Below are 26,462 nucleotides of genomic sequence, written 5' to 3' on the forward strand. Positions count from 1 at the left end.
TTGCTGTTGAAAGACAAACAAAACAGACATTGCTTCATCACGGAAATTTCTAACAGGTTCAAGATGTGCAGCTCTTTACCAGGTCATGACCGATAGGCATTTGAGTCCTATTAAGTAATCTATTTTGGTAATTTTTAACGTTAGACAATATTGTTTGATTCATGTTTTTGCAGCTGAAAAGAAGGGCAGAAAAAGGACAATGTCATATGCACGGTTCCCAAGATTGCCAGCAGGAAAGGGAAAAAACCCAAGAAAACCTGCATTATGTGTTTTCCTATCTCCCCACTGTTCACTACATTGCTCTTGCCTTTCAGCATTTCACAAGGTGCCTTTAAATCTTGATTTACGTTTATCCATAAGCAGAATAATATTTTTTTCTATGCCAGTATATATATTGCATGATTTCAGGCCAAAACCCACGCACGCTTCTCTTGCCAAAGTGCACGGGTGCCCAGCACAACTGGGCATTATTTCTGCAAACAAAGCTTCCAGTGAAGCCAAGGGCTGCCCTGGGTGCCCGAGGAATGCTGGTTTGCCTCTTGGGTGCTTAGATTACCTCCCTGTGTTTGCACAGCACTGAACGCAGAGTCACTGTTCATTTAGAAAAGCATTTCTTAGACCTGATGCAAAAAAACACATCAGAAGCTACTTCACAAAAATACGGGCAGGCAATAAAATGGAAACAGATTAAGTCTTTACAGCCAAATGCTTAAAGCAACATTTTGTAGATACATAGATATACCTTTAGAAAATTTTATTGCTGTATAGCTCTTGTTAAAGAAAACTAAACTCTCTGGATAGGCAATACAGATCTCTTTTGAGTACCATTTTGAAAATAAATTTTATTTACACTAGCAAAAAGCATCACCAAAGAAATGCCATTTCCACACGCTCATCTCTAACTAATACAAAGAAACATACTCGTAAAATACCGGGAAGGTACAGAAAAGGCATTCTCTGAGTTTGCTTTTCTCACTTCTTCACCTCCTATGAAGTTACGATGCAAAAACCAAACTCATAGTATATTATGAAATGTCTTATATCTTTTCTTTGCACATTTCACTGTATATATTACACTAATTTGTAAATTATTTTCAGTTTGGCCTCCTTCAAACTGAACTTTGCTCAGAATCAGCATTTGGCTGAGCTATAGACACTTGAGCAATACGTGGAACAAGTACAAACCCGAAAGCACTGTATTTCTGGCACTAAGCGGGTAAGGGCACTTCAGTTGTCTACATTTTTTTGGTAATAAAAGCCCTGAAGAAAATTTCTAAAGCTAATTAAGATCCCAGACAACAAAACCAGCGACTGATTTACAAGCACATTAGTTATACAAGCAGCTATATTTGAGTTTGAGAGGTTTAAGCAGTGTCACTGAAAACTGGCCAAACCCCAGCTTATGCTTGCTAGAAGACAGACAAAAAATACTTTCCATGATAAAGCAAACCCTTCTTTTGCCCCCTCTTTCTCAAAACAGACACAACATATCGCAGGCAGTTGATTTTTCTGATAGCCTGTAATTTTGCCACTTTGCACGCTAGAAGAGAAGGAGCTTTGACATTTCCTTTGGCCATTTCAGCTCTTCCTGCTATCTCACTGATAACTGCCAAGATGGGTTTTTTGTTGTTGAAGCAGAGGTTAACTGGTGACAGGCTCAGTGTCTGGGAAGAGAAGTCCTGGGTTCCTGTCTTCAGTCCCAAAAAAATATATGTAATTCTGTACTTGTTGTGGCATTGAACTGCAATTAAACCAAATATTCAAGAAAACCCTGGTCTGCTTTAGCTCCTAGGCTGCAGTCATCCACCCTTGTTCTTACTCTTCTTCCCGCCCCATTAGTTTTTCACTGTTTTGCACACAGCAGTGTTGTTTCACAAGCCTGAGCAGAGTTTATCCCACCCCGAGAAAGGCAGACAGTGACAAACACACTCGTGTAGGACACGGGGCTCATTCAGAGCCACCTCCTGGACACACATCCTACCCACCACCTATTAATGCAAAAGCATTAAAAACCACCTGCCACTGTATCTTGCAAGGGCCCCGGGCACCCAAAATGTCTATTTAGGCTCTGAACATGCCTACGAGCTCTGGGACTTTGTCATCCTCAGTCCTGTTCCTGAATTTCTGAGCCGGTATTATGCACCTACGTTCCTCCCATGGGTAGCTGTGGGAATAATGCAGGGTTGAAAGCAAGTCAGAGAACTTTTGGGTTAAAACAGAAAACTCCTCAATTACCCCGTCATTAAATAAGGGCAATTTAGGATGATGGTTTTTGACTTGTCTTCAGCAAGGTTACACAAACCTTGGCAAAGAAATTGGATTCATGAAGCAACCTTAAGATGAATAAAAAGCCCAGAGATCAGTCAGCAACGGTCTGCTGTAGAAAGAGAAAAATTTCTCAAGTTCTAAGCAGTCTTGGCCTAGTAAATCTGCAACCAGAAAGCGGGTTGGACAAGATCAGAGCTCAAATTGATCACCAGAAGCCAGAGAAATATTCTCAGTAATAGAGGATGAAAGTCAGCAGACCAGACCACAGACTATTACATGCACGTAATTCTTGCTTATTACACAAATAAAAAATGGGGGGGGGGGAACAGCTTCAAAGCTGTTCTTCAAAACAGTTTGCACAAAAGGGAGTCTGGAGCACAGGCTGAGAGATAAAAATATCCTACTGCAGGAAAACCCAAACCACAATACTCGGGCAAAAGCTACAGTACAGCATACAAGCCACGTGAACTAGTCTAGCTCTACTTGGCATTAGTGAGGGCACAGACATAGCAGTGAAACACAGAAAGCCAGCAGCAAGGGCTCTAGAAAACATTACTTCTCAGGAAAGAATTAGAATTTTAACTAGAGAAGGAGCAATGACCTTAACAGGGGCGATAACAAACTTTAGGTATGTAAAAGACCATTGCATAGAAGGAAAATAACCTGTTCTCTGTGGCCTGACGGACACTATAAATGGGCAGCAAGAAGACAGGTGGAGAATATGGTAGGAGACTTGCTAACAGCAAGGACAGGGAAGCATTAAAACAAAGTCTTCTGCCCTACAGCCCTTCCAGGCAATTAAGCAAACAATGACATAGCTGTAACTGGGGGACAGGGACAGACCAGATCACGTCCTTCGTCCTTGCCAGCCCTATTACTCTACAAAAGTAAACTTTGTGGTGGCTAAGGATTTTTTGGGGTTTACCTTTTGGTCTCTGAAAGGACGCCAGAAAATGCTGTTTACATTACTGTTTCTTTCAGTAATTTCACTCCTTTCCAATCAGATTACTGAAGTACAGCTTTCAGAAATGCCAAACTACATAGGCAACACCTTTATGCATTTTCTTTCTTATTCCTAAGGCTAACAGTCACAGTGACACATCACCCTTTGCAACAATGAGGCCTTTCCAAATTGGAATCAGTCTTACTTCATCCACAGCAGACTACTCATTTTGTCTCACCCAAAACAAGGTAGGGTAAATGCTTCTCTGACCCTAATTCCAGCAGATTGGTTCATTTCCATAAACTAAGTTGTCTTTAAAATACCAAGGGATCATTTACCGTTTCCAATTACGAACATGTGACTGCATTTAACCCCTATGCTTGGGAAACGGAACATTCTGCACTAACAGTGATTAAGCAGGGTTTAGTCTCAGCTAAACGCAGGTCGGTTAAGAAATATGAAAAAACAACCTAGTGCAAGAATAGCAGCCAACTCTACAACTGCACACGGAATTCTAGGTTGGCAGCATCCTAAGGCACAAAAGTGCAGATGCACTCACCCTGCAAAAAAGCACAGCAGAAGCTTCCATATAGAGATTGATAGAAATATATAGACTATAAAGGCAGCACTTGCTGGGGCTCCGGATAGAGGTGACTGCAAGTTTCTGTGGGGCTTGCTCTTTTTGAATACACTGTGTATTTTAGTTGCATATTAACATATTTTTTTTAATGCAAGGCATGTTTTAATACAAACATCCAGATTATAGGAAGTTTTATAACAGTGAAAACAGATCTATATGGTCAGATCTATTTTACAAGATTGCAAAGCCAAACACTGAGACCAGGCTTGAAAACAGCATCTCTTGTCATACAATCAAAATATTGTACATACAGAACACAGCTCGATTCTTCTCAAGTTCACCAGCATAACACCCAGTTTGTCAAACCTTCAGTGTTAGAAGTTTTTTCTAGCTACAGATGAGAAACAGATATTCATCCATAATGACAAGTGCTTCCACCCGACTGACATCTCACTAAGGGGCAAAAATGCCAAATGTGATGTTTTGGAGAGTGATATGAGAGTGCAAGACCACCCTTACTAAAATATATATTAATTACAGCTTAAACTTTGGCCAAGACTTTCAACAATTAAACAGATTTCTACAGATATCTCCCCTCGAACACTCTGACTTAACTGTTCAGTAGGTACACAACTAGATGAACAGAACCTCACCACTTTATTTCCAAGTATTCCAAGGTTGGAAACTCTTTAAAATCATTCTTTATTTTCTTCAAAGCCATTATAATTTAAAGACATAGCTACATTTTAAGAGTCAAGTCCTCTTAGATAAAGGAAAGAGAGATGCTTGCTTCAAGAGCAGGCCCTCATCATATTTCAACACACCACTTTGGGTCAGTCAGCAGATATACTTTAAAAGCCATGTGTTCAGAAAGACAGAATGGTCTTATGAATTATTTCGATGCACTCTCTGATTTCATCCTCCTTAATCACAAGCGGTGGTGCCAGCCGAATGATATCACCATGCGTAGGTTTGGCAAGAAGTCCGTTATCACGAAGCCGCAAACACACCTTCCAGGCATCATAGTCTACAATTAAAGGAAAGAGAAAAAAAAGACACTTACACTACAGCAGAAAAAGTGGCACAATTACAGCACATGGTATGCGGGGCCAGACTGTAAACTGTTTGCCATCTGGCAGTGAAAAGATGAAGCACGTTCCTTTTCACAAATGAAGCGGTCACTTCCGAGCATGGGAGCAACTCCCCAGGATTTGCAGTGAACATGCAAGACTGCTGCAAAACTGCAATTTGTCTGAAGGGGCTCACAAGTTTGCCTCCAGCGCACCGAGTTTTGCTCCTTCACAGCCGAGTGCTTGTCTAGATGTAGCAATAAATTTTAAAAAGTGAACCATGCAAAGTGGAGGTAAGAGAACACCTGGACAGGACTTCAGACAAGGTTATATTTATGCCTCAATTTCAGCGTATCACATTCATGTCCTAAGAAATTACAGATTAAGAAATCTTCCGATGAGGAGACAAAAGGATATTTGCTGGGAGCTAGATTCACCATCAGGTTTGAACATCTGAACATCAAATCATAAAAGAATTGAAATAATTAAAAAAAAAAATGTTCAGATTTACTTAGTTAAAAACCCTCTATTTTTAATAGCACACAGTTGCTTGAATAAATTTCCCGTAGGTACTACAGTACTATAGGCGAGACCCGAACCCAAACATGATGCCTATAAGCCATCCCCCTACTCCATTAAGATACTTTCTATTTAAGTTGAAAAGTATTTTTTCATGCTATGATTGTGCAGTTGATTATATTTCCCTACCTTTGGTTTCCCGAATTACAATTGCATTTAATAGTCCTTTTCCTCTTACAGAAGTTACAATATCAGATGGTGTCTTCATGAGCTCATTTCTTAGTAAGTTACCCATTATTTCTGCATTTTTAGCCAAGTCCTCCTCTTCAATTACCTAAAGGGAAGTCAGATCTGCAGTCAACTGAAGGGCATTGCATTTGTTTTTTGTACCATACCGTAATGGATGACTAATGACATTACAGTTGCTGAGATACAAAGGCTGTTCCATCCAAAGTGTCACTGCAAAGGCTGCACATCCAAGCAGGTTAGTATTAAGCCTGTACTCATTCATGCTTACAAGAAACAATAATCTCTTTGAAATTTTATTCTAAATTAACAACTTTTCATTTGCCATTATTTACAAGTAAACGGTAAACCTCTTAATCTCTTAAACTCTTAATCTGTCCAGGTCAACATATTGGGTAATGATAAGGCTTTCTGAGTGACTTGCATTACACGTAGTCAATTAGGCAGTCACAGAATAATTAAAATACAGACTTTGGACAAGACATTTTACTAGCTTCTGTTTGAGCTCCAGTTGCATACATGTGTTATCAAGCTCACAGAGCAGCAGCCTCTGCAGTACGGTATAGTAAAATAAGCCAATTTAAAAATGCCTTTGTGAAATCAGTGAAACTATTTTACCGCATTTACGTAAGTACCTTGAAACTTCCCCTAGATAAGACCATAAGAACAGAGAAATTAGGACACATTTCCAGTAAAGACTTTAGAATTTGTTTTGCGATCTATGCAAACAATTACCCACTACCACTTTTCCAGTCTTACTTAAAGCTAGATTGTTACTTGTAGCATAACAAATAATATCATTTGTTTAAGCAAAGATCGTGCCACTGTGAGACCCTTTTTTCTATGGAATCCAAATCTCTATTACAACACACAAACCTCCAGTGCTGCCATTGCAACACGGCAAGCTAATGGATTTCCTCCATATGTAGATCCATGTTCACCAGGCTTAATGGTCAGCATAACTTCATCATCACATAGTACTGCTGAGACCTAAAATGGAAAGGTCAGCCAATTCATTTACACATATTTAGAACAGTAAACTTAAATATCTCTGAAGCAAACTTTTCCTAAGGGCTCAGGAAAGGATAATTTTCAGCCAGTGGTGATAAATTACATTTCGATTCCCAGCTCTGTATAGAGGAGAGCATATCTGACAATCACGTAACAGCTTAATCCCTTAAATACACTTAGCTATAGTGGTAACACATAACATCTAACTACAGCTGAGGAGCATTTCTCCAAACTGAATATTATTTCAAGAGTTTAAGATTTAATACTCTGTTTAACAACTCAGAAATACTTTCAATTGGCCAAAACAGTTCAAGGCATGTTGTAATTTCCAGTCTAATCAGTAGGAATTTAAGTCACTCCAAAGAGGATAAAATCAATCATGCGGGCATGCCAAACAAGTTGTCCAGAAATAGCTTTATAATATATGTTTTAACACACATTAGTATTTTTTTTCCTTTACAGAATTCATCTAGAAATTAATCACAGCAAGACTGTAATAAACTACTCTCCAGAGAGAGTAAAAAAGACTAACTAGTAATTCCAGAATTAAAGGCTGACCGCTGGACACTTATTTTCCTGATAGGGTAATATCAAACTGAAGAAAACAGATATACCAAATCTATTCAATTAATCGACAAAGGCCAAAAGACCTAAAAATCACCAGCCTAAGAAGATGGTATCTAACAACTTGCCACCCTAAAAAGTCAAGTATCAACACAGAAAGTTCAGGATACCATATAGCCATTTCAGCTATAAACGTAACATAATGTATTCTATTATTTTCTTACCTGTCTCTCACAGGTTGGACTATCTGCGTCACAAATCACAGTTAATCTTGTAAGCACCAATTTCCAACCACAGCAAACATCAAGTCTGTTTGCCTTCCAACTAGTAGACTTTCAAGGTTAATTACTTAAAAATCATTATTCAACAAATGGATATTTGTTTGTTACTCACAGGATATAAGCCGCCAGAAAGGGCCTTTCCAAGAAGAATTATATCAGGTCTCACATTTTCGTGGTCAACAGCTAGCATTTTCCCTGTTCTGGCTAAACCAGTCTGTACTTCATCAGCAATAAACAGAACCTTTATAGAGACAAAAAGAAGAAAAATCCACACATAACAGAGAATGACTTTTGCTCCCATTCCTAACTCAATTAAACAATATAGCATAATTGCACACAGTAAGTGAAAGACCTTCCAGCTGCATCATACTAAGTACATGAAGGTACTTCTTTTACGTCCTCTAAACCTCCTGGAGACTTACATATTCTGTGAAATGTCAAAATACTTACAACTGAATATACTGTTTTCTCTCTCCAACATCTTTAGTGTATTCTTTTCTATGTAAGGCATACTGCACACAGGGTTGTCCAACCAAAATCTATTTGCATTATTACAATGAGTGGGATTTCCAAAAAGTTAGGATACATCTGTCTTTACTCCTAGTGCATCATTCGTACACTAACTTTTGGAAGCCTCTGAAAAATGCCATTTTAGCAACTCTGTAGGTTTTGTAGTCTGATGTCTAAGTGCCTAAATAACTCTGAGAACCTAACTCCAAGTTTTTAATCTTGTTCTCCTAAGCTGCATTGTTGTCACATACTACTATTTGTAAAGTAGCTCTTATTTTTTCTGAGAGGTAAGTATCGCAGCAATAATGAAGACAATTTTATTAATTATGTGTCAATACCTTCCTCTGAAGGTATAGAAGGATTTATGGGTAGCACTTCCAAATTAAGAATCAGAATTCTATTGGAATGGAGACTACTGATTTTTAAATCAGGCAGGCAACACTAAGAGAAAAAAAGCTCTAAATCAGCAGACCTTTTTAAGTTGTTTTCCTTACACTTACTAAGGATGTGGCCTAGGCCTGTGGGAGAGGCTGACCAAATTGGTCCTGGAATAAGAAGGCATGGCAGCCTGTTTGTGAGAATTAGCAGTACCCAAAGACAACTGAAGGACATGAGAATATACATAACCACATCTTCCCACCCTTCCACAGACACTGAATGCAAATCTAATTCACTAGCACTGAATAGAAATTACGGATCTAATGCTCCATTTTCAAAAACTAAACATTTCTTAGTAGAATTCAGGCAGGACATAATATTCAGAATAGGAGTCAGGAATGTGATATGAAACAGAATCTGAGAAAATTCCAGACAAAACAACAAAACTGTAAGACTTCTGCTCTTCAGAGGTCTTAAAAGAACATTCGTAAGTCTATGACCATTTTCTTTAGTGTTTCATTCTGTGACTCATTACTGTTACTAACTCTTGATAGCACTTATGCACTCCAGTAACAAGGTCCCTCGATAGCCATGGTAGAACCACTGCAGAAATTGGCTTCTGGCCCAAGAAACTTATAATGTGAAAAATAAATCAGAAGTTAAAATTAATTTAAAATAAATGCAGTTTCAAGAACATTCATTAGAAACTTAAATTGGTGACAGTAGTAAGAAACAGAGAAAAAGACACGCTGCTGAGAAGTACTTCCTGGTAAGGTATTGCTAGGAAATAGAAGAAGTATCCCTACCTTATTTGACTGAAAGAAAAGGAAATGATTAAATGGTTTATGAAATCCTATACCATGCATATGAGGATGACCTTACAAGATATGCCAGTAAACACACTGTGTAATGTTAAATCCACCTTGTTATAGCGAATTCCTTACATTGTGTTTTGTGCAGAGGTCCCGCACTCCTGTGAGATAACCTTTGTCAGGAACAACTACACCTGCTTCACCTTGAATTGGTTCCACCATGAAAGCTGCTACGTTGGGATCTTGAAGGGCCCGCTGTAAAAATGGACATATGGATAGGAAAGACAAAAAGAAAAAACTTTTACTGGTGTCAAATTTAGCAAATATACAGATGAACACATGTAGCAGAACCTAGCTCTAACTCTGGTGTTCTACTTCAAATGACAATAATAGTATTGATGTCAGGCGGTTATCCCTGAGTGCCATTTCAGTTCCAACACAGAAGCCTATGTCACTATTTGCCTAGAAAAATCAGGTGGTGTGCTTGCTTGGGAAATTACAAACCTTAAAAATTGCAAACCCAGACAAACAGGTTATCAGATCAGTTCATAAATTACCTCAGAAATACACTCAGTTTTGCATTACCCCACACAAGACAAACAATTGCTCAATGCTTCCCCAGTACACCTCCAACAAAAAGAATGGAGCTTCTCCAGAACAATTCTGTCACCTTAAAGCAAAGTCCACAGCTACAGTCTTGCACCATCAAGTTCTAAAAGGTTTAGAAGTCCATGAGACTCAAGAGATGTAATGATTCCCAGCATGAATTTACTAAGTATTGCCCCACAAACAGAACAAATTCCGTTATCAGTCTGATGGACAATGGATCTAAGTTTCAGGTCTCCAGAGCGCGTTCAAAGCCTCAGTAAATTGGCTGAAAGCCACTAAATACTTACAGGGCTTTCACAATGGGCAGCCTTATTGCAGGTTCAAATCTGAGTAAGCTCTTCCACACTGTAACTATAATACACTGAGAGACCTTTGTTTCCCCTAACCAAACTCCTAGGAGGCAAGAATCTTGGTCCTATAAACCCTCCAATCTCCAGAGCCGACTCGCTTGTAGTAAGCAGACCCAACAGGCACAGAGGACTAACCAACTTGTCACTCATGGAGACGATGTACCCAGATGATGGAAAAGTGGCAATGCCAACGTTCCTAGCACTTTAGGACTATCCGTGTTTGGCTGGAACCCTCTTGCCTCCCAGGTCCCAAGTCCAGCATGCTATGGCTGCTATCAAGCACCATCTACCCTTTAATACCCAAGCCCACATTAAGAGGGTGGGAAGTTTTAGACTAATCAAGGTCAACCCTCCCCAACAGCTTGACAGGATGCATCTCAGAAAACCCAGGAAAATGCAGAATCACTAGCGTTCCAGTGAAACACCAGCCTAGCATGGTTTTATGGATGCTGTGAAACTAGAAAGACTTGTTTGCAACTGCAGTGAATTCTAGTCATCTGGTCATAGAATGCACAGCATTTCTGAGAAAAGTAGGTAAAGATACTAGTTTCAGAATCCAAATCCTGAATTTGGAATGCATGCTACTGATCTGAATACCCTTACGCCTTATCTGCTGTTCTTCATTGGTACCTTGAACATCTTAGTGACATGGGAAATGAACAGATCACGTTGTTTTCCTTTTACATCCTAAAGCAAAGCTGAAAATCAAAACCAAAGCAGAATTTACACACACTTCCTATACGCAATTATAACATATATATTTCTTATATATGTCTAGATACACATATCTTTATATCAAAGCACATGTTTCAAAGGATAAACTGCTGATTTTCCTGCCTTGCTATTTACCAATGAGTCACTGTAAAATGATTTCTTGCAAGAAAACAAAAATTGTCAAATACCTCAAGAGCTGGTAGGTCATTGTATGGGATCACTTCGAAACCTGGCATAAAGGGTCCAAATCCATCATAGCTGGATGGGTCAGTAGAACTAGAGATAGCAGACATGGTTCTACCCCAGAAGTTGCCAGCTGAAAAAAAAATTAAAAAAAAACTAAAGAGGGAGATTGTTACAAAACTAAGTAAGAGCCAGAACAGTTTATAGGACATCCCACTTTCCATTTGGTAATGCATTTTAAGAGTTGTCTAACATTAGCATATTAGCATCTTTCTCCTAATTGCTAGCATTTTACATTGATGCCATAAATACATGATGTTGCTATATCAAAACCACATATCAAAACCAAAAGAAAATTATACTGTAAGACCTGGAAAGTATACAAAATAATTTCCACAAGCTTTGTTAGTAGCCTGAAAAATTGAAAATAACTCAGAAAGATAACATATTTTTAAGGAAGATGTGTAGCTTTTACATAAACATTACTCATTAAATGCAGAAAAAAGTAAACAACATCCAGAATTTAGGTCCTAAAAATAAAGCTGCCCATAAGCCTAAATCAAAAAACACACTTCTGTGCATTTTAAAGTTCCAGGAGAAGCCATTCATATTTGTAAAATTATTGTGGCATTGCACTATTTCATATAGAAACATCAGTCAAAATGTCTAGGAACCAACTATCACCAAGACTATGATATCTTTTAATTTTTGAGTTAAATCAACGTACTCTCAGCTAATCACTACTAAGATGTTGAATAAGACTAAGGAAGATTAAGGGTTCAACACCTTCATAGCATTACAAGCCTTTTCTTTCTTTCCCCCACCAATTTCTTTGTGTAACTGTGATCCTAGGGGCAGAGGATGTTCTCAGTCTGCAGGAAATCCTGAAGTCAATTATTACTGACGTAGCCACCTCTAGGCATCCCTTCTCTCTAATCACCAATGTAAATAGCATTACACTGTTCACCATAGCAATGCCTCCTAGCAGAACAATCCCTGCCATGCTTTGCTGAGTCACGTGCTTATCACCTCAAGGTTATGTTAGCGCAATCCTCTGCATCTTGTAACAAAGCCCTGAAGACTAAATTACATGAAGCAGTGCAGTCTATCTGCTGATGGCAGCCTGTCTCCACCTTAGCAGTCCAGTCTCCCTACTGGCTCACTATCAAGCACAGCATCTACCCTCAAGTTCTCCAGACTGATGTTTAAAGTCATTTTTTATTCTGACCCTAGCTACCCAAGAGAGCTTTTTTCCTGCCAAAATGCTGGCTTCTGAGAAGAGAAGGATTGCTTTTTTTTTTTTCTCAACTACTTGGCACATAATTATATATTGTGGTTCAGGGGATGGGATCATAAAAATGGAGAGCATATCCAGTTTATCAAGATGAGAAAGCACTTACTGAAAGTGAGTTGACTGAAGTGCAAAATAAAATATATACAGAAGACAAGGAGGGAGAAATATACTTGTTCAAAGAATTCCCTGAAGAAAAAAAAAAATCTAATCTAATCAGTCCTAGAATCCATAATGCATAATTGAACTATGAATTTCAATTTATAAATGCTTCCTAATGATAGTTTATGGTTCAGCTACTACATGTAACAAAAGTCAAAACCAGTATTTTGCAGCTGTAGCAATTAAAAAAAAAAAGTCAATATTGAAGTAGTAGCCTCTATTCTGGAAGGTTTTGTAAAATACAAAACATTAGAATTGGGAAAAATACTTCACCTATAACCAAAGAATACCAAATGTAAGTTATTTCAATTAGACATAATTTTTTTTAAATTTTTTTTTTTCAGCAAAGCACAATAGCCTCTTCAGAGGCAGGTAACTTCTCCCCGTTACAGAGCCAAGCGGAGCAGGCAGATGAAAAGAGGAAGTATACCGCGTATATAATTAGGACTTTCCAGGGCCCCATATTTACTTTAGCAATATTGCTTTTACTTTGATTCTAAGATCAAGACTACAGTATGGCTTTACTGGATTAATGCCAACTTCTGGAAGACCTTTAGAATGCAGAAGAAAACCAGTGGTAGGGAAAGTCTAAGAGGGAAGCAGGCTTAACCCAAATGTGGAATCTATGAGAGGGGTGGCAGCAATCTGAGGGATGAATTCACGAGAAAGGTACATAAAAATCAACCAATTAGGAATAAAAAGATACTGCACTTTAACACCCAAGCAGCAGTTAAAAGAGCATGGAGGACTGAATGCACTTTCCATGTGACTTCAGGCAGCCACTCATCAATTTTTGGCAACTAAAAAGGTTAAGTAGTACAAATGAGGTCCACTTTATATATTCAATTGCTGTTTATAAAGCTTTATAAATGACCGTATTAACTATGGTTTCCTTCCTGGATTTAAGCTCATTGTTGCATTTCCCTTGCAAAACCAGACATTACCAGCAGCTCCTGACAAAGCACAACTATCCTCATTGCCTCTCGATGCATACACCTCCACAAGGGAAAGGATCTGAAATTGATTTGTCATAGGAATTATATTCATATCTCTTGCTTTTACAAACAATTCTGTTAAGATCACATGCGTTTCTTAAAGGACATTACATTTAAAAAAATGTTTATAATTCATTGTAACTATTCAAGGTTAAAATCAAATAGCAGAAGCATACACAGAATATTTTGTCAACAGAATATCATAGAATTATAGAATCGTTCAGGCTGGAAAAGACCTTTAAGATCATCAAGTCCAACCGTCAACCCAACACCACCATGCCCACGAAACCATGTCCTGAAGCGCCACATCTACGCAGTTTTTTTAACACCTCCAGGGCTGGTGACTCCGCCACTTCCCTAGGCAGCCTGTTCCAATGCCTGACAACCCTTTCAGTAAAGAAATTTTTTCTAATATCCAATCTAAAACTCCCCTGGCGCAACTTGAGGCCATTTCCTCTTGTTCTATCACTAGTTACCTTAAGGTCCTGCAAAGACTGTTGTAGCCACAACAGTAGTTTTTAATTAGAATCACCAACTGCAGATATGTGAGCATAACATAACCTGTTAATAGGTTGAGCGTTTACGTTATTAAAGTATCAGAGGTTACAGAGACCTTCAACAGACTTGCTTCAGGGAAAAAACTGAAGCACTAAGAATACTGCAAAGTTATCACTACAGCTATAGGAGAAAAGAGAGTGCTACATGCAGTGTCTAGAGATCTCTTCCTCCTCAATACCTCAACTCGTAACACGCACTTTACATACCCGCAAAAATAATTTTTGCTTTGTATTTTGGAATTCCTTTCACAGTGTACGCCCACTTCCGAGCCAATTTACAGGCAGTTTCTCCAGCTTCCACTCCTAAAACATAAAGCAGTACCATTATCACACTTGTACATAAGACAGGCCATTGATGCAGTATCAAATGTTACAAAACCATTGAATCTCACAGGCAAGAAACAGAACGGAAATAATTTTTTTTTACCTGTGTTCATTGGAAGAACTTTGTTATAATTAAACATTTTGGTGACAAACTCCTCATATTCGCCAAGTACATCATTGTAGAATGCTCTGGATGTAAGAGTCAGTTTTTCAGACTGAGCTTTCAGAGCATTCACGATCTTTGGATGACAGTGGCCTTGATTAACAGCACTGTAAGCACTCAGAAAGTCAAAATACTTTCTACCTTCAACATCCCACACATAAACACCTAAGAAAACAAAGGTATGGTCAATACACAAAATAGAAGAAGACATGAGATAATACTAAATGGTATAAGCTAAGAATTACAACACAACCTCGTCAAATAGAAACGGTACTCTCGCTATTCCTTAGGGCATACCTGAAAGGCCCTCTAACTAGAAAATAATCAGTTGACAAGGAGAGCATGAGCAACAAACTAGTACAGTACAAATAAATTCCCAATGAGGAATCAAGAAAAGAAGCATTTCCCATTTAAAGCTGCTATTCCACTAAGTTAGTAAGTAATATCAGAATATTTCTTCCCCTCCAAGTTCCTGGTTTGGGTCCTAAAAAGTAGGAAGAATACTTTTGTAAGAAAATGAATAAGGATTGGAGGTCATAAAAGAAAGAACAAAACCAACAGAACCCAAATAGTCTCAAAACTTAAGAGACCGACAGCTTTGAGTTGTCTACATGTGTACCAATAAAGAAGAACTACTGGATCACTACGCTGATAGCATTTCAATACAAACTCATAGAATTTAACCTGGAGAGCACAAAAGCACCTTAAACATAATTAAAAACCAGAATAAATTTAAATTAAGCAATAGTACAGGAACAGTACACAAGAACTTAAATAGGGTTCCAATGCACCTTTTCATGTTCACATTAACATTAAACCTCTCCACACAAGGGAACAGAAGAAACAAAATTTCTTGAAACTTTCTTGCTGAGTTATTCTGAATTACCAGAATAAGATTATCAGAAGATTATCAGAACTTGGACCTCTGTTTAGAGAAGTCATTTTAGAGAGACTACAACTTTATCAGGTGGCTTATGCATAATGATCCAGTTGTCTAACCAGCAATTAGCTGTCTTTATTTCATCGATTATCTCAGTCCCATCCATCCCACCCCCCAAAAAACCCCCAAAGGTTCAGAGACTGATTAGGTCAGAATCATTACACCATGATCCCATCCCATCTACACACACACATATCCCATCTACACCACCCAGGGAAACCTAAATAAAATACCTTTTCCCTTCTCCAGAGCCACAGGCAGTGGGTGATAATTGTGGGCACCATATTTAGCCTCACGTTCAAATATGAAATCAGAAGACAGAGGTCCTTGAATGGTTTTTTTCGTGGCAACTGAGGTAGCAGAACTCAGCGAAGCGTGAACACCTCGACAGAGAACAGCAATGTTCTGAGAGCGGGTTAGCTTGGAAAACATCATTGACTTCAGGTATGTTGTTATAGATCTGGGGGGGGGGGGAGAAAGTAAGTTAATAATTAGCACTAAGAATACTTCAGAAGAAATGTATGACACGATTGAAGTGGTTTTACTGCCAGGATTACAGGTTTCTCAACTCTTTTGCAATTCAGTCAAGAAAGCTTATATGAAGTATAAATGAATGTGGTACTTAGTTCAAGTAAGTATTTTTTTTTGTATTTTAACATACACTCACAGTAACAGAAAGAAAACTGCGTGACTTACCAAAACTATGAACTAGTCACATAATTTTCCTATGTGTTCCTTTTTCATTGTGCCTTAAATTGTGACTGGATTTATTAATATAAACTACAATAAGAAAGTTAAGTTTATCAAACTTCTTGTGCTATTGAAATGCCTTTCGTCTAACAAAGATTTCCATAAGACTAATCCTGTCACGAAATCAGGAAGTAAATAATATAATACTGGAAAGAAGCACCTGACCCAAATAACGTTTGGCTGATAATATTATCAAATTTGATAAAGGATTGATTAGTTTTAACTGAGGTCAGCTTTAAGAAGCAAAATTTGTGACTTTTTATATAAACTGCATTCTTGATTTTAAAATATTGCCACCTACATATAAAGTACTCACTGTTTGCAGCATTTTAAGACCATAAAAAATAGATGGAAAATAATAGTATGTCAGATATTAACTACCATTATAGCACCCTGTATTTTCTTAGTAAAACTCAGCGATTTCCCTTGAATACATAACCTTGTACTGTTAACATCTAAGAATAATCTGAGACTAGACTTTCATGAGACAAACACACTTGCATTTCCTCCCTGTGCCTTCACCTCAGTCAATGTAAAGATATGTCCCAGAGAAGGGAAACGGAGCAGGCATTTTAAAAGCTGTTCAAGCAAGCTCTCCTCACAGCACCAAGTACTGGGAAGAGCAGAGAACCACTGAGGAAACAATGATCACTTTAGCAGGACCAAGAATTTTCAAAGCTCAAGTTTCCAGTCTTGCAGGGCATCACACTCATAAACTGGCAAAAGGTATTAGACCAAAAGGAAGATCACAGATTACAGTGACAAGTACTCTGATTATCAGATGCAGCCTCCTTTGTAATGTACTCCACGGCAAACTGAAGAGCTAAGTAGCCTTGACACTGCTGCGCTCCCTAACAACAAAAGCACACTGTAAAACTTAACCAAAATATACTTATTAAATATCAACAGGAGAATCCAGGGATGTTTTACACAAGGGTGTTGTTATTTCAGGCTGCTTGCAGACACAGAAATATTAAGCCACAAATTAATTCTAAATTTATTTTGGAAAAGGTCTGCACACTGGATGTCTCACCTTAAACAGAGACGCGTTTCTTTCAGCAGACTCCTCAGATATTACATTGCTACTCCTCACTTCTAAGCAAAGTGAGAAGACTATATTCTGCATCTACCAAAACTGGCTACCAAAATCCAAGGCTTTAGGAAGACTCAGTAGTCTCCATTCCAGCAAGAGATGAATGGCATCATCACAGCTCTGGGCATTTTACCGTCTATCATCAGTTCTGGGCATTTTACCGTCTATCATCAATGCCGTTAAATATTAGGCATTTGTGTTAATACTTTTCAAGACCGTTATTCACAGATTTTGCAAATAAAAAAGACAATGTTGCAAAATATTTGTAAAATATTGTTGCAAATAAAAAAGACAAGAATTGCAAGTAAAAAAATACTTCTCTGTGCAAGAAAAATTTTTGACAGAAACTCAGCTCAGCTGCAGCAGTCAAAATTGCAACTTGGCTTAACTCCTACAATTTAATTGGTCTGTGACATCCTGGCCCCTGGCACACCTCCAGAGCAGCTAATTCTATCACAAGCTTCTATATTTTTGGAGATTTTCCAGACATTCCTGAAATGAAAGCTGTAAAGAAATGAAACTCTTGTCTGCCCTGTATCAGAAAGCTACCTTTCTGCATGAAGAATTACAGACCACCAATGTGAAGTTTTTCTTTTAGTTCTTTCAGGTTGGAAAATATTAATCAGAAATTTTTAAAAGGGCTTTGAGGGGGAATGCCCTGCAAACTATGCTAGTGAGGCTACATCATTTTAGCCGAGGTGTGGCACAATAAGGGCGGGGGGGGGGGGGGGAATCCCAAACTTATTACCAACTGTGAGGAAGTAAGAAATATGATCGTGCCCTGCAGCGCGCAGTACTGGAATCAGAAGCCAGGGCATTTCACCAAGCGGAAAAGGTCTTGCATCAGAATAGAAAAGCTACTCAAAGCACAGCTGTAAAACATACTTGAATAACTTTGCTCAACTGTTGAGCAAGAATATCCAGACAAGAGCATTGCGCCTGCAGACCTCACAGGTAAATTGAATGGTTGTATGTACCCAATCCTGGAAACACACCCCAAGGTAAATGCCATATATCATCAAATACACAAAACCCACTCAGATTCATGTTGATACAGCATAGAAGATTCCATGCCACGCCGCAGCCTTTACCAACCGAATTCAAAGGGGGTGAATGTTCAAGGGGACGAGCTATAGCAGGAGGGGTATCAGTCTGGACGTGCCAAACTACCTTTTCAGACTAGCCCCACATCAGAAACGGCTCAGGACCTAGATCGGCAGACAAGAAAGAGCAAGAAGCCCAGCGGCAAAATACCAGAACCCCCTCACCACCCCCCTGGCCGAGGCCACTGCAAAGGCAAAGAGGGCATCACGGACGGACGGCAGGAGGGCTGACAACAGGCTCGGAGGAGGAAGGCGACTCTCTGCCGGCTCGGCCTGCCCACCCCTCGGGGACAGGCTGTCACATCCCCGGCTCCCCTCACAGCAAGACCGCCCTGGGGCGGGGGACGGGGGACACCCGGCCCCGGTCCCGCGGCGGGTCGGGCCCTCCCTGTGGGGTTGAGGGGGGCTGCCAGGCGCTCCCGTCCCCGCCGCGGGGCTCTGCCCCGGGAACCAGGCGCTGTGGGGCACCCCGACCCCCCATTGCCTCGGCGACGGGGCCTGCTGCGGCCTTGCCCGCGCAGCAGCCGGCCTCGCCCACACAGCCGCTGTCCCGCCGCGGGCCGGAACCCGGGGGGCACGGTCGATCCCGGGGTTTCCGCGGGAGGCAGGAATCGCCGGGTCTCCCCCCGCCGCGCTGTACCTGCCGCCGCCGCCGCCGCCGCCGCTGCTGCTGCTGCTGCTGCTGCTGCTTCTCGGCCCGGAGCCCGCGGGGAAGAGGCGGAGGCGGCCGGCGGCAACTGTCACCGCTCCTCGCTCCGCGGCACGCCACGCCCCTGCCCGCCTGACGTCCCACCGCCGCCGCCGCCGATTGGCTACCGCCGCAAGATTGACCGGCCTCCACCACCTCCAGTGCCCGCCCCTCCCAGAGCGGCGGCACCGGTCCTCCCGCCCGAGACCGCCTTCCATTGGTGGGGCCGCTTTCCAGTGGCGACTACGCCCCGCGCTCAGCCAATCAGGGTGGGACGCCGGCACACCCCCGCGCGCCAAGGTCCCGCCCAGGCGGGCGTTGGCTCTCTTGCCTCAGAGCCACCGCCCGCCGCTCTGGTCCCTCAGAGCCGCCGCCTCATGGGCTCCGCTCTCCTCCGCCCAATTGGGCCTCGGGGGGCAATTTTTTCAGCCATAAAAATTCCCCCACGTCCCGCCGCCTCGGCGGGCTGGGGCTCCTGATCCTGTTGGCTCTGGGCGTCACTGCCCAGCCGGCTCCTCCGTAGCGCCTAGTCGGCCCTTGGCCCCGTCTGGGAAGTTGCTGTAGAAAAGGGTGAGCACGGAAGAATTTTGATAGGGACTGGGAAGAAATTCATGGAAATGCAAAGTTGGTAGGGTGACTGTGGTAACTCCTGGCTGCTGCTCGCTGTCCTGTGGCCTGGCTGCATGGGTGGTGGTGTCTGCAGGTCCTTACTCCCCTGGTATTTTTGTGAGAAGTGCTGCTGTGAGGATAGTAAAAGCCAATCTTCATAAGAGCTGTATGTCAACTTCTTCCTGATTTTTTTTTTTTTATACTTGATAATTGTGGCTTACAAAAATAATTTTAAGAAGTCAGGGATTCACTAAGCTTTCTAATGAATTCCTTGTATAGCTCCTGTGTGAACTATTTTCTGCCTAGGTGTAGAATGCATCACCTTCCACCACAGCTCCTCCAGCGTGGTACCGTGCCAGGAACAGGGTGCTGGTCTCCACTGGTAGCATGGCATTGATGCAGTCCTGGTCTTCACACCCTGCTGCCTTTGGAGAGAGGGAGATGTGCAGGGAGTAAGGTCTGCTGCAGGAGGGCCCTGCATGGTCTTACACAGAGCTTTCAGCTGGGAGCCAGCAGGTGAGCAGGGGCAGGCTGGAACTAGCTAGCACAACCCTGACCTTTCCCCAGGCTAAATTATACTTGGAGAGCATTTTGTAACCAGAAAATGTGGATGTTTACAAAGAACTGTGAGGTGTGTTTGATAAATACATGCTGGTTTTAATCCAAAAGAAAACCAATGAGAATATTTCACTTTTTTTCTTACCCATCTCACTAGGCAGGGGGGGAACCCAAAACCTCAGTCTTGGCAGTGGTGATTTCTGGGTGCCTCTTGCTTTTTGTTCATAAATTGTCTGGACAAGTCTATCAATGCTGGAAAAGAGTTTATTTTTTCCACAAAGAAAACATGGTATCCTAGGTTGACAGTACAGAGAATTTTCATATCTTCTGTGCACTAAAGCAACCCTATGTTTGAAAACATTCCTGAATCTTGTCATATCTTCTAACCAAATTGCTCAAACCTTGGATGTCAGGGAGCAGCATTGCTTATGCATTTGGAGAACAGTGCCCTTGGAGAAAATTTTTCCAGTGTGCAGTCAGCTTGATGTAGCAAGATCTGGGAGTAGAACAGATGATACTGTGCTTTTTATAAATACACATACAGTTAGGCTTAATTTGCTAATATATTTATGTCTCTTACTAGTCTAATTCTGCCAGCGAATAGCGCCCTATATCTGCTGCCAAGGCTGAATGCATGAAGCACCAAAAGTTTGTGCCTTAAGTGCTAAATTGCAAAACACATTTCACAGTGGTGTCTGTTAAATGAATACATGGTTGTACTGTGCCAAGTTTCTCAAGTCCAGAAGGTTATCTAGGAGCTATTGAAACACCTTTTTTTTCTAGTTAAAAGTATGATTTTTTGTGAAATGCCTAAAATTTTAAGGCTTAAAATAAGCAATGACATGCCTGTCTTGAGTATTATACTTGGTTCCAGATCATCTCTGGTATAAGGAAAAAATTGCATACTTTTGTCTGTCGTATACCCACATGTCTTGAATAGCCTGATTGGGCACAGGCCAGGATTTGCAATCCATGAGATTGATGGGATTTTCCTGGGTAAGAAATGCAGGTTTAAGCTGCCTGGTTTATGTTTTCTTTTTTTTTTACTTTATTATTTCATTAGCATGGTAGATGATAGCTTATCAGTTTGCTGAGGGCATGCTAATGGTGCCTTCTACCTATTTAGTCACAAAAATAAGATACTGGGAGCTACATTCTTTTCATCTTTCGTATACAACTCAAGAGCAGCCTTTTACCTGCCTTTAAATGCTGGTTTTCTCAAGGACACTTCCAATTGTTTTAGATACATCCAGCCATGCATTTTTCAGAGGAAGCAGAAAAATGTAGAAAGGACAGAGCTTGTCCAAAGGATTAAATAGCACATATCATATGAGGAAAATACACATCTGCAAAATTAAAGAATGCAGACTAAAGGCAACCAAGATCAATTGCTGAAGTGCTGAATCTTGGGTTCAGGCTCTGCCACAAGGAGCAAGAGCCATGCTGCCCTGAGAGGTGATTTCAGAAGTCAGGCATCCAGACTCACTCCCAAGAAAACAGCAATCATGTACCTAAGTAAACACTGCAGATTCATGTCTGAAATGTGGAGTTTCAAAACCAACCAAACAAATAACCCTCAAGCAGGAAAGGGCTTGCTTTCTTTTGGATTCTGCAAGGCCTGAAAGAAGAAAAAAAAGATTTATGTCCTCAAATACAGACATAATATGGAATGTATAGATACTATGTGTAAATGTATTTTTTAAAGCTGGTATGGACTGTTTCTGAGATCTAAAAATTATGAGTATAGAATAACTCTCAACTGGAATCTAGTTAGTCAACACTCGAGAGAGAGTGACTTCAACCCCCTACTTAATGTAAGCTTGATCAGTTTTATATAGGATCAGTGTAGTCCTGTTGTGGCTCACTTTCTTTCCTCCATTGTTTTTGGCACTTAAAATCAAGACACAGAAAATATCCACTTCTTTAGATGCTATCAAGTTGGAATTTTAAATTGTTCACATTGTGCACAGTGGCAGCTATTAACGTAGATCCTGAAGCATCTGCTCTCAGCTAGATGTAGCATTTCCTGTGATTTAAAAAAGGAAAGCAGAAGCTTAATGTGTACTATTTAGTTACCTGTAGATACCTAAAAGACTCCACATGACAGTAACCAAAATATGGAAAACAGAAGACATGAAATGTTCACATTTTACAGTGATTTGCCCCGCAGAAAAGAAGAAAATCTTGACCTACTTGAGGAAAGAGGGTTATTATATTAATTCTGCTTACCCAGAAAATACAATTTGACATGTAAGTAAACCACGAAGTTATAAGAAGGAACAAGTTAAGTCATGCCAGTTGTTAGGAGTAATTCCACAGCTCTGTCTCTGGCAGGAATGCTCATTGAAGTCGTCGGGAATTAGGCGTGTGAAGAGACTGAGGAATTGCATCCCAGTTATTGTGGTTATTTAAGGGTAGGTTCAATATAAGGGAATTACATCCTTGGCCTCTGAAGTCGGTTCGGCTGCACAAGCTCAGTGTGCGCCAGGGATTAACGTGCTGCTCGTGGGAGCTGCTGAAGGCACCAGTGCAGTAGCAGGGTTGCAAGACCCTTTCTTGAGTTTAACACTGTCTTAGGTTTGCTGCAGTAAGTGTCCGAAGTGCCTCAATAGCTGATGTTTAGGCACATAGCACCAGTGTTCAATTCTTCAATGGCATGGTAGTTTCTTACTCAGCTCAGAGGAAGTTCTTCACCTCAGACCGAAACGCAGACCAGTCAACAGGTTGGGTATGGAGTTCATCCAAGTCATGAGGCTCAAGGTGCAAGTTCATAATTAGCTAAAACCAATACAAGTCTATAGTGCTGGCAGAAGGACGGTCCCACCCCTCTTCCCATCTCTAGGAAAGCCACAAGGGTAGTCTTCACCCTTTCTCCTCTTGTTGAAACTGTGCTGCCACTCAGCAAAAAAAAAAAAATAAATATGCTTCTCTAAACCAAAGGTGGATTTTAAGGCAAACCTAGCAGTTAGCATATTGCCCTGGAGAACTCAACCTATGGTCCCAGCCTGAGAGCTGTCTGGGTACTTGATACCAAACAGCTTTCCGAGTGTGATGGTATCACGTACTCTACAGGCCAACCTTGCAGATGTTTGTGTCAGCTGAACAAGGCTTGACAAGGTAACGGTATGTCATGATGGGACTCCTGTGATGTGTGAGCGTGGGGACACAGGCCGTGTAACATTTCTTGGTTTGCCCGCTGTTAGAAAGCATCTGGTGTAATACCAAACCTACACAGGGGCAAGAATTCTCTGTGGCAGATGTCTCCTAATTGAAAGTGTATGTCTGGAAAAGACCCAAGAAGAAGACGAGGGTGCTTTATTACTGTGGTGATAAGATACCAATGGGTAGATGTGTGATTTCAAGAATTTTCTACTTGTACACTTCCATCTTTCATTTTCATCAATGAGAGTTGACGTTCATGCAGATTTTTGATAGTGCCTTATATAGAAAAATGGCTTTCCATGGCCCATGTTTGTGTTATTCTGGTTATTTACTGGCAGCAGAATTCTACATTAAGACATTTCTTGCAGGACAGGAAACTTTAGTCTTTCCTGCAGCACAGCTAGAATATTTTATAGTGCAGTGTGTCAGAACAGAGGAGCAACAAATTGTAATGCTTACAAAGCATATCTGCCTCTCAAGTTCAGTTAGAGATTTCTTTTTTAACTCATATCTTTCCAGATAGTTTGGCAAAGCATAGCAAAACCCCCTCAAAATAGTGCTGTTTTATTGGATGGATATTAGTTAACCCAACTGAATGCAGCACAAGCAACCCTTAGAGCTGATATTCCTATTGCAATATAAACCTTGAGCTATAGTTAATACTTATCCTACCCGATTTGTATGTTGGCTTATTTTACAAAGATTTCAATGATACTCTGTTTGTTAGATGACGGCATGGATAACGGAATTATAGAATCAAGATAGTTTAATTTATTTTCTTCTGTTAGACATTGTTTCCAATGTTTGAACTTACATTTGGTTATTTTCCTTTACAGCTTATTGATGCCTATGCCCAGAGCCTTCTACAAATACGATGAGACATTTTATTTGTATGTGAAACCTAGACTTAAAGGTAAATTACAAGCTCTTCTATTTCTTGAACTCGTAGTTAATTAAATGAAAGAGCCTTTCTGCATACATTTCTGGTCAGCATCACATTCCTTGGGCATCACACTACTAAGAAGACACAAACTGGAGAGAGTTTGGGAAAAACAACTTTCAGATGTACCAAGACAGATTAAAAGAGCTGTATATCTTCAGCTCACTAGTGACTAGTTTTAAATTTTTCTCTAGTTCTGACACGCAATTCTGACAGTAGTGTACCTGCAATTCCAGCAGCAACATGATCCAAGTGTGAGATCCATGAGAGCAGAAAGTGGGCAGGAGTCTGAGAATCCACAGGACCCTGATAAATAGCATTTTCTAGCATAAAAATCAGAAATGGTAAAATAAAATCCAAAGAAAATCAGAGTGAGACTAAGTCAGTTTGAATCTCAGGCTTTCAAGTGCCTCATATATGAGCTTGCTTCTTCCTTGTACAAATGTATTTTGATTTGGATCCTGCAGACCTTCTGCTCTCTAACTTCCATTCTTCATTCTTGGATTTTATCAGGGCAGTGCTTTCTGGAAAAGACAAACTACTTTACCTGCTCTCCAGACTTTAAAATCTGACCCAGATGGCAGCTATAACTGTCATGAGGGCACACAGAAAATGAACATAAATACATCTAACTGTGTAATAAGAATAAATATCTTGTCAAATTGGTTAATCTCAGGATTGAGCACTGAACATCTGGATACACTTTATCTCAGGAGCTGGGAAACTCTTCTCAAAATTCTACCACCGCACATCCCCGCCGGCCCTGCTGTTCAAGTGTTTGACATTGCTGCAACAAAGATTGCTAATGGTGCTAAATGGTAAGCACTCATCTGGTCGGAGCTACTGTAGTCTGAAACTGAAGAACTTACATAATGCCTCGATCAAGTCAGACTTTAACTTGGCATCATTGCAGTGAAAGTCTAGCGAGGTAACCTATTGCATCGTCTGTCACTTGTCATTACCTTGGGATGACATGCTGTCGGGTCCTGAACTTCCCCATTCAGGACTTTAAACTAGCCTTAGATTTTCTAGAACAATTCAGAAAATTACAGGCTTTCTTGATACATGTTAGGACAAAAGACTTTGCTTTAAAGTCCATTGTTTTAAAACAATTTCATAATAATTGTTTTCAAAAATCACACAACTTGAGATATCAGAGCATATTGCCAAAAGGAAGTAAGATCTTCAGAAAGCAGAAAGATCTTGACAGAATTTACCTGCTCTTGAACTATCATATGGCTGTTCCTTAGAAGGGACAAATAAACTAGTAAAGCATTCAATCCATTCTCTGTTCTCTGTGGCTTATTTCTTCAAACTAATGCTCTTCTGTAGCAATTTCAGTGAAATGCAGCATTTCTTGAATTCACTGATACCTGTGACTTTCAGTGTAATTCAGTGGAAGGCACTGAATGATAAGAAAAGCTATCAGTCTAATGGCTACCCACAAACACCAAACAAGAGGTGTCAGCACAGGTATTGGATGTTGGGACATCGTTATAGAACTGACCTCACCTGAGAGGACAAGGTTTCAACTGAGCCGACTCTCAATTTGTTATGTCAGGTGCTTAAAGATCCACAGAAACAAAGCTTGACACCTTTTAAGGTTCCCATTTTGCAAAGTCTATGTATCTCTTTATATTCTCTCCTTATTTAAAAAATGAATGTTTAAGGCTTCTTTCTTTAAACAATAGCAGTAAAATAACTTCCATGATCAAAGCTACTATAACAAATCAGCATGTGTAGAAAGGAGTAAAATCTTTTATTTGTATTGATCTTGTACATAGATCTGGTATCTTTGAAAGTATTTTCAGTATGTGTGGTGGGTTGAGCCTGGCTGGGTGCCACGTGCCCACCAAAGCTGCTCTATCACTCCCTCTCCTCAGCTGGATAGGGCTGAGAAAGAGGGTGCTTGGTGCTCCTTGGTGGAAAAGCATGAATCTTGAATACTACTGAAATCCCTCTGCAGTGTTACAATGTGCCTAAGCCCCAGGGAATGCCACGTTCTTAATTACATTTTTTATGTGGCGTTACACAGAACATAGAAAATGAGATGATCAACTTGAGAAAGAAGCTAGCTTGGGAACTCTTT

General features: G+C 40.4%; 1 protein-coding gene and 1 long non-coding RNA gene across 3 annotated transcripts; one reads left to right on the forward strand and one right to left on the reverse strand.

The window, feature by feature from the left end:
* Positions 1 to 4,057: 4,057 nt before the first annotated feature.
* On the reverse strand, positions 4,058 to 19,157 carry OAT (ornithine aminotransferase). Of its 2 annotated transcripts, none has more exons than XM_049811218.1 (10): positions 19,057 to 19,157; positions 15,704 to 15,930; positions 14,471 to 14,695; positions 14,251 to 14,346; positions 11,044 to 11,171; positions 9,315 to 9,437; positions 7,595 to 7,723; positions 6,503 to 6,616; positions 5,570 to 5,714; positions 4,058 to 4,818 (listed from the first exon to the last, which is right to left on the reverse strand). In XM_049811218.1, exons 2-10 carry the CDS (start codon positions 15,903 to 15,905, stop codon positions 4,658 to 4,660), a joined length of 1,323 nt encoding a protein of 440 aa, XP_049667175.1. In that variant the 5' UTR covers positions 15,906 to 15,930; positions 19,057 to 19,157; the 3' UTR covers positions 4,058 to 4,657. The 2 variants fall into 2 exon arrangements, with proteins under 2 accessions (XP_049667175.1, XP_049667176.1); XM_049811219.1 differs by lacking the exon at positions 19,057 to 19,157 and adding an exon at positions 18,484 to 18,505.
* A 297-nt stretch (positions 19,158 to 19,454) lies between these two features.
* On the forward strand, positions 19,455 to 25,615 carry LOC126042828 (uncharacterized). The gene is made up of 4 exons (XR_007507298.1): positions 19,455 to 19,674; positions 20,020 to 20,229; positions 24,270 to 24,346; positions 25,050 to 25,615. It is a non-coding gene; the product is annotated as an uncharacterized LOC126042828 (long non-coding RNA).
* The last annotated feature ends 847 nt before the right edge of the window (positions 25,616 to 26,462 follow it).

Source organism: Accipiter gentilis, chromosome 9, assembly GCF_929443795.1.
Source record: "Accipiter gentilis chromosome 9, bAccGen1.1, whole genome shotgun sequence".
Taxonomy (NCBI): Eukaryota; Metazoa; Chordata; class Aves; order Accipitriformes; family Accipitridae; genus Astur; species Astur gentilis.

Excerpts from the sequence above, each read along its gene's own strand:
- OAT (XM_049811218.1), bottom strand. The coding sequence starts at position 15,905 with ATGATGTTTTCCAAGCTAACCCGCTCTCAGAACATTGCTGTTCTCTGT. Across the intron at positions 6,617-7,594 it reads TTTCTGGCGGCTTATATCCT|GTCTCAGCAGTACTATGTGA; the intron begins GTGAGTAACAAA and ends TTTCCATTTTAG. Across the intron at positions 5,715-6,502 it reads TTGCAATGGCAGCACTGGAG|GTAATTGAAGAGGAGGACTT; the intron begins GTTTGTGTGTTG and ends ACTTCCCTTTAG.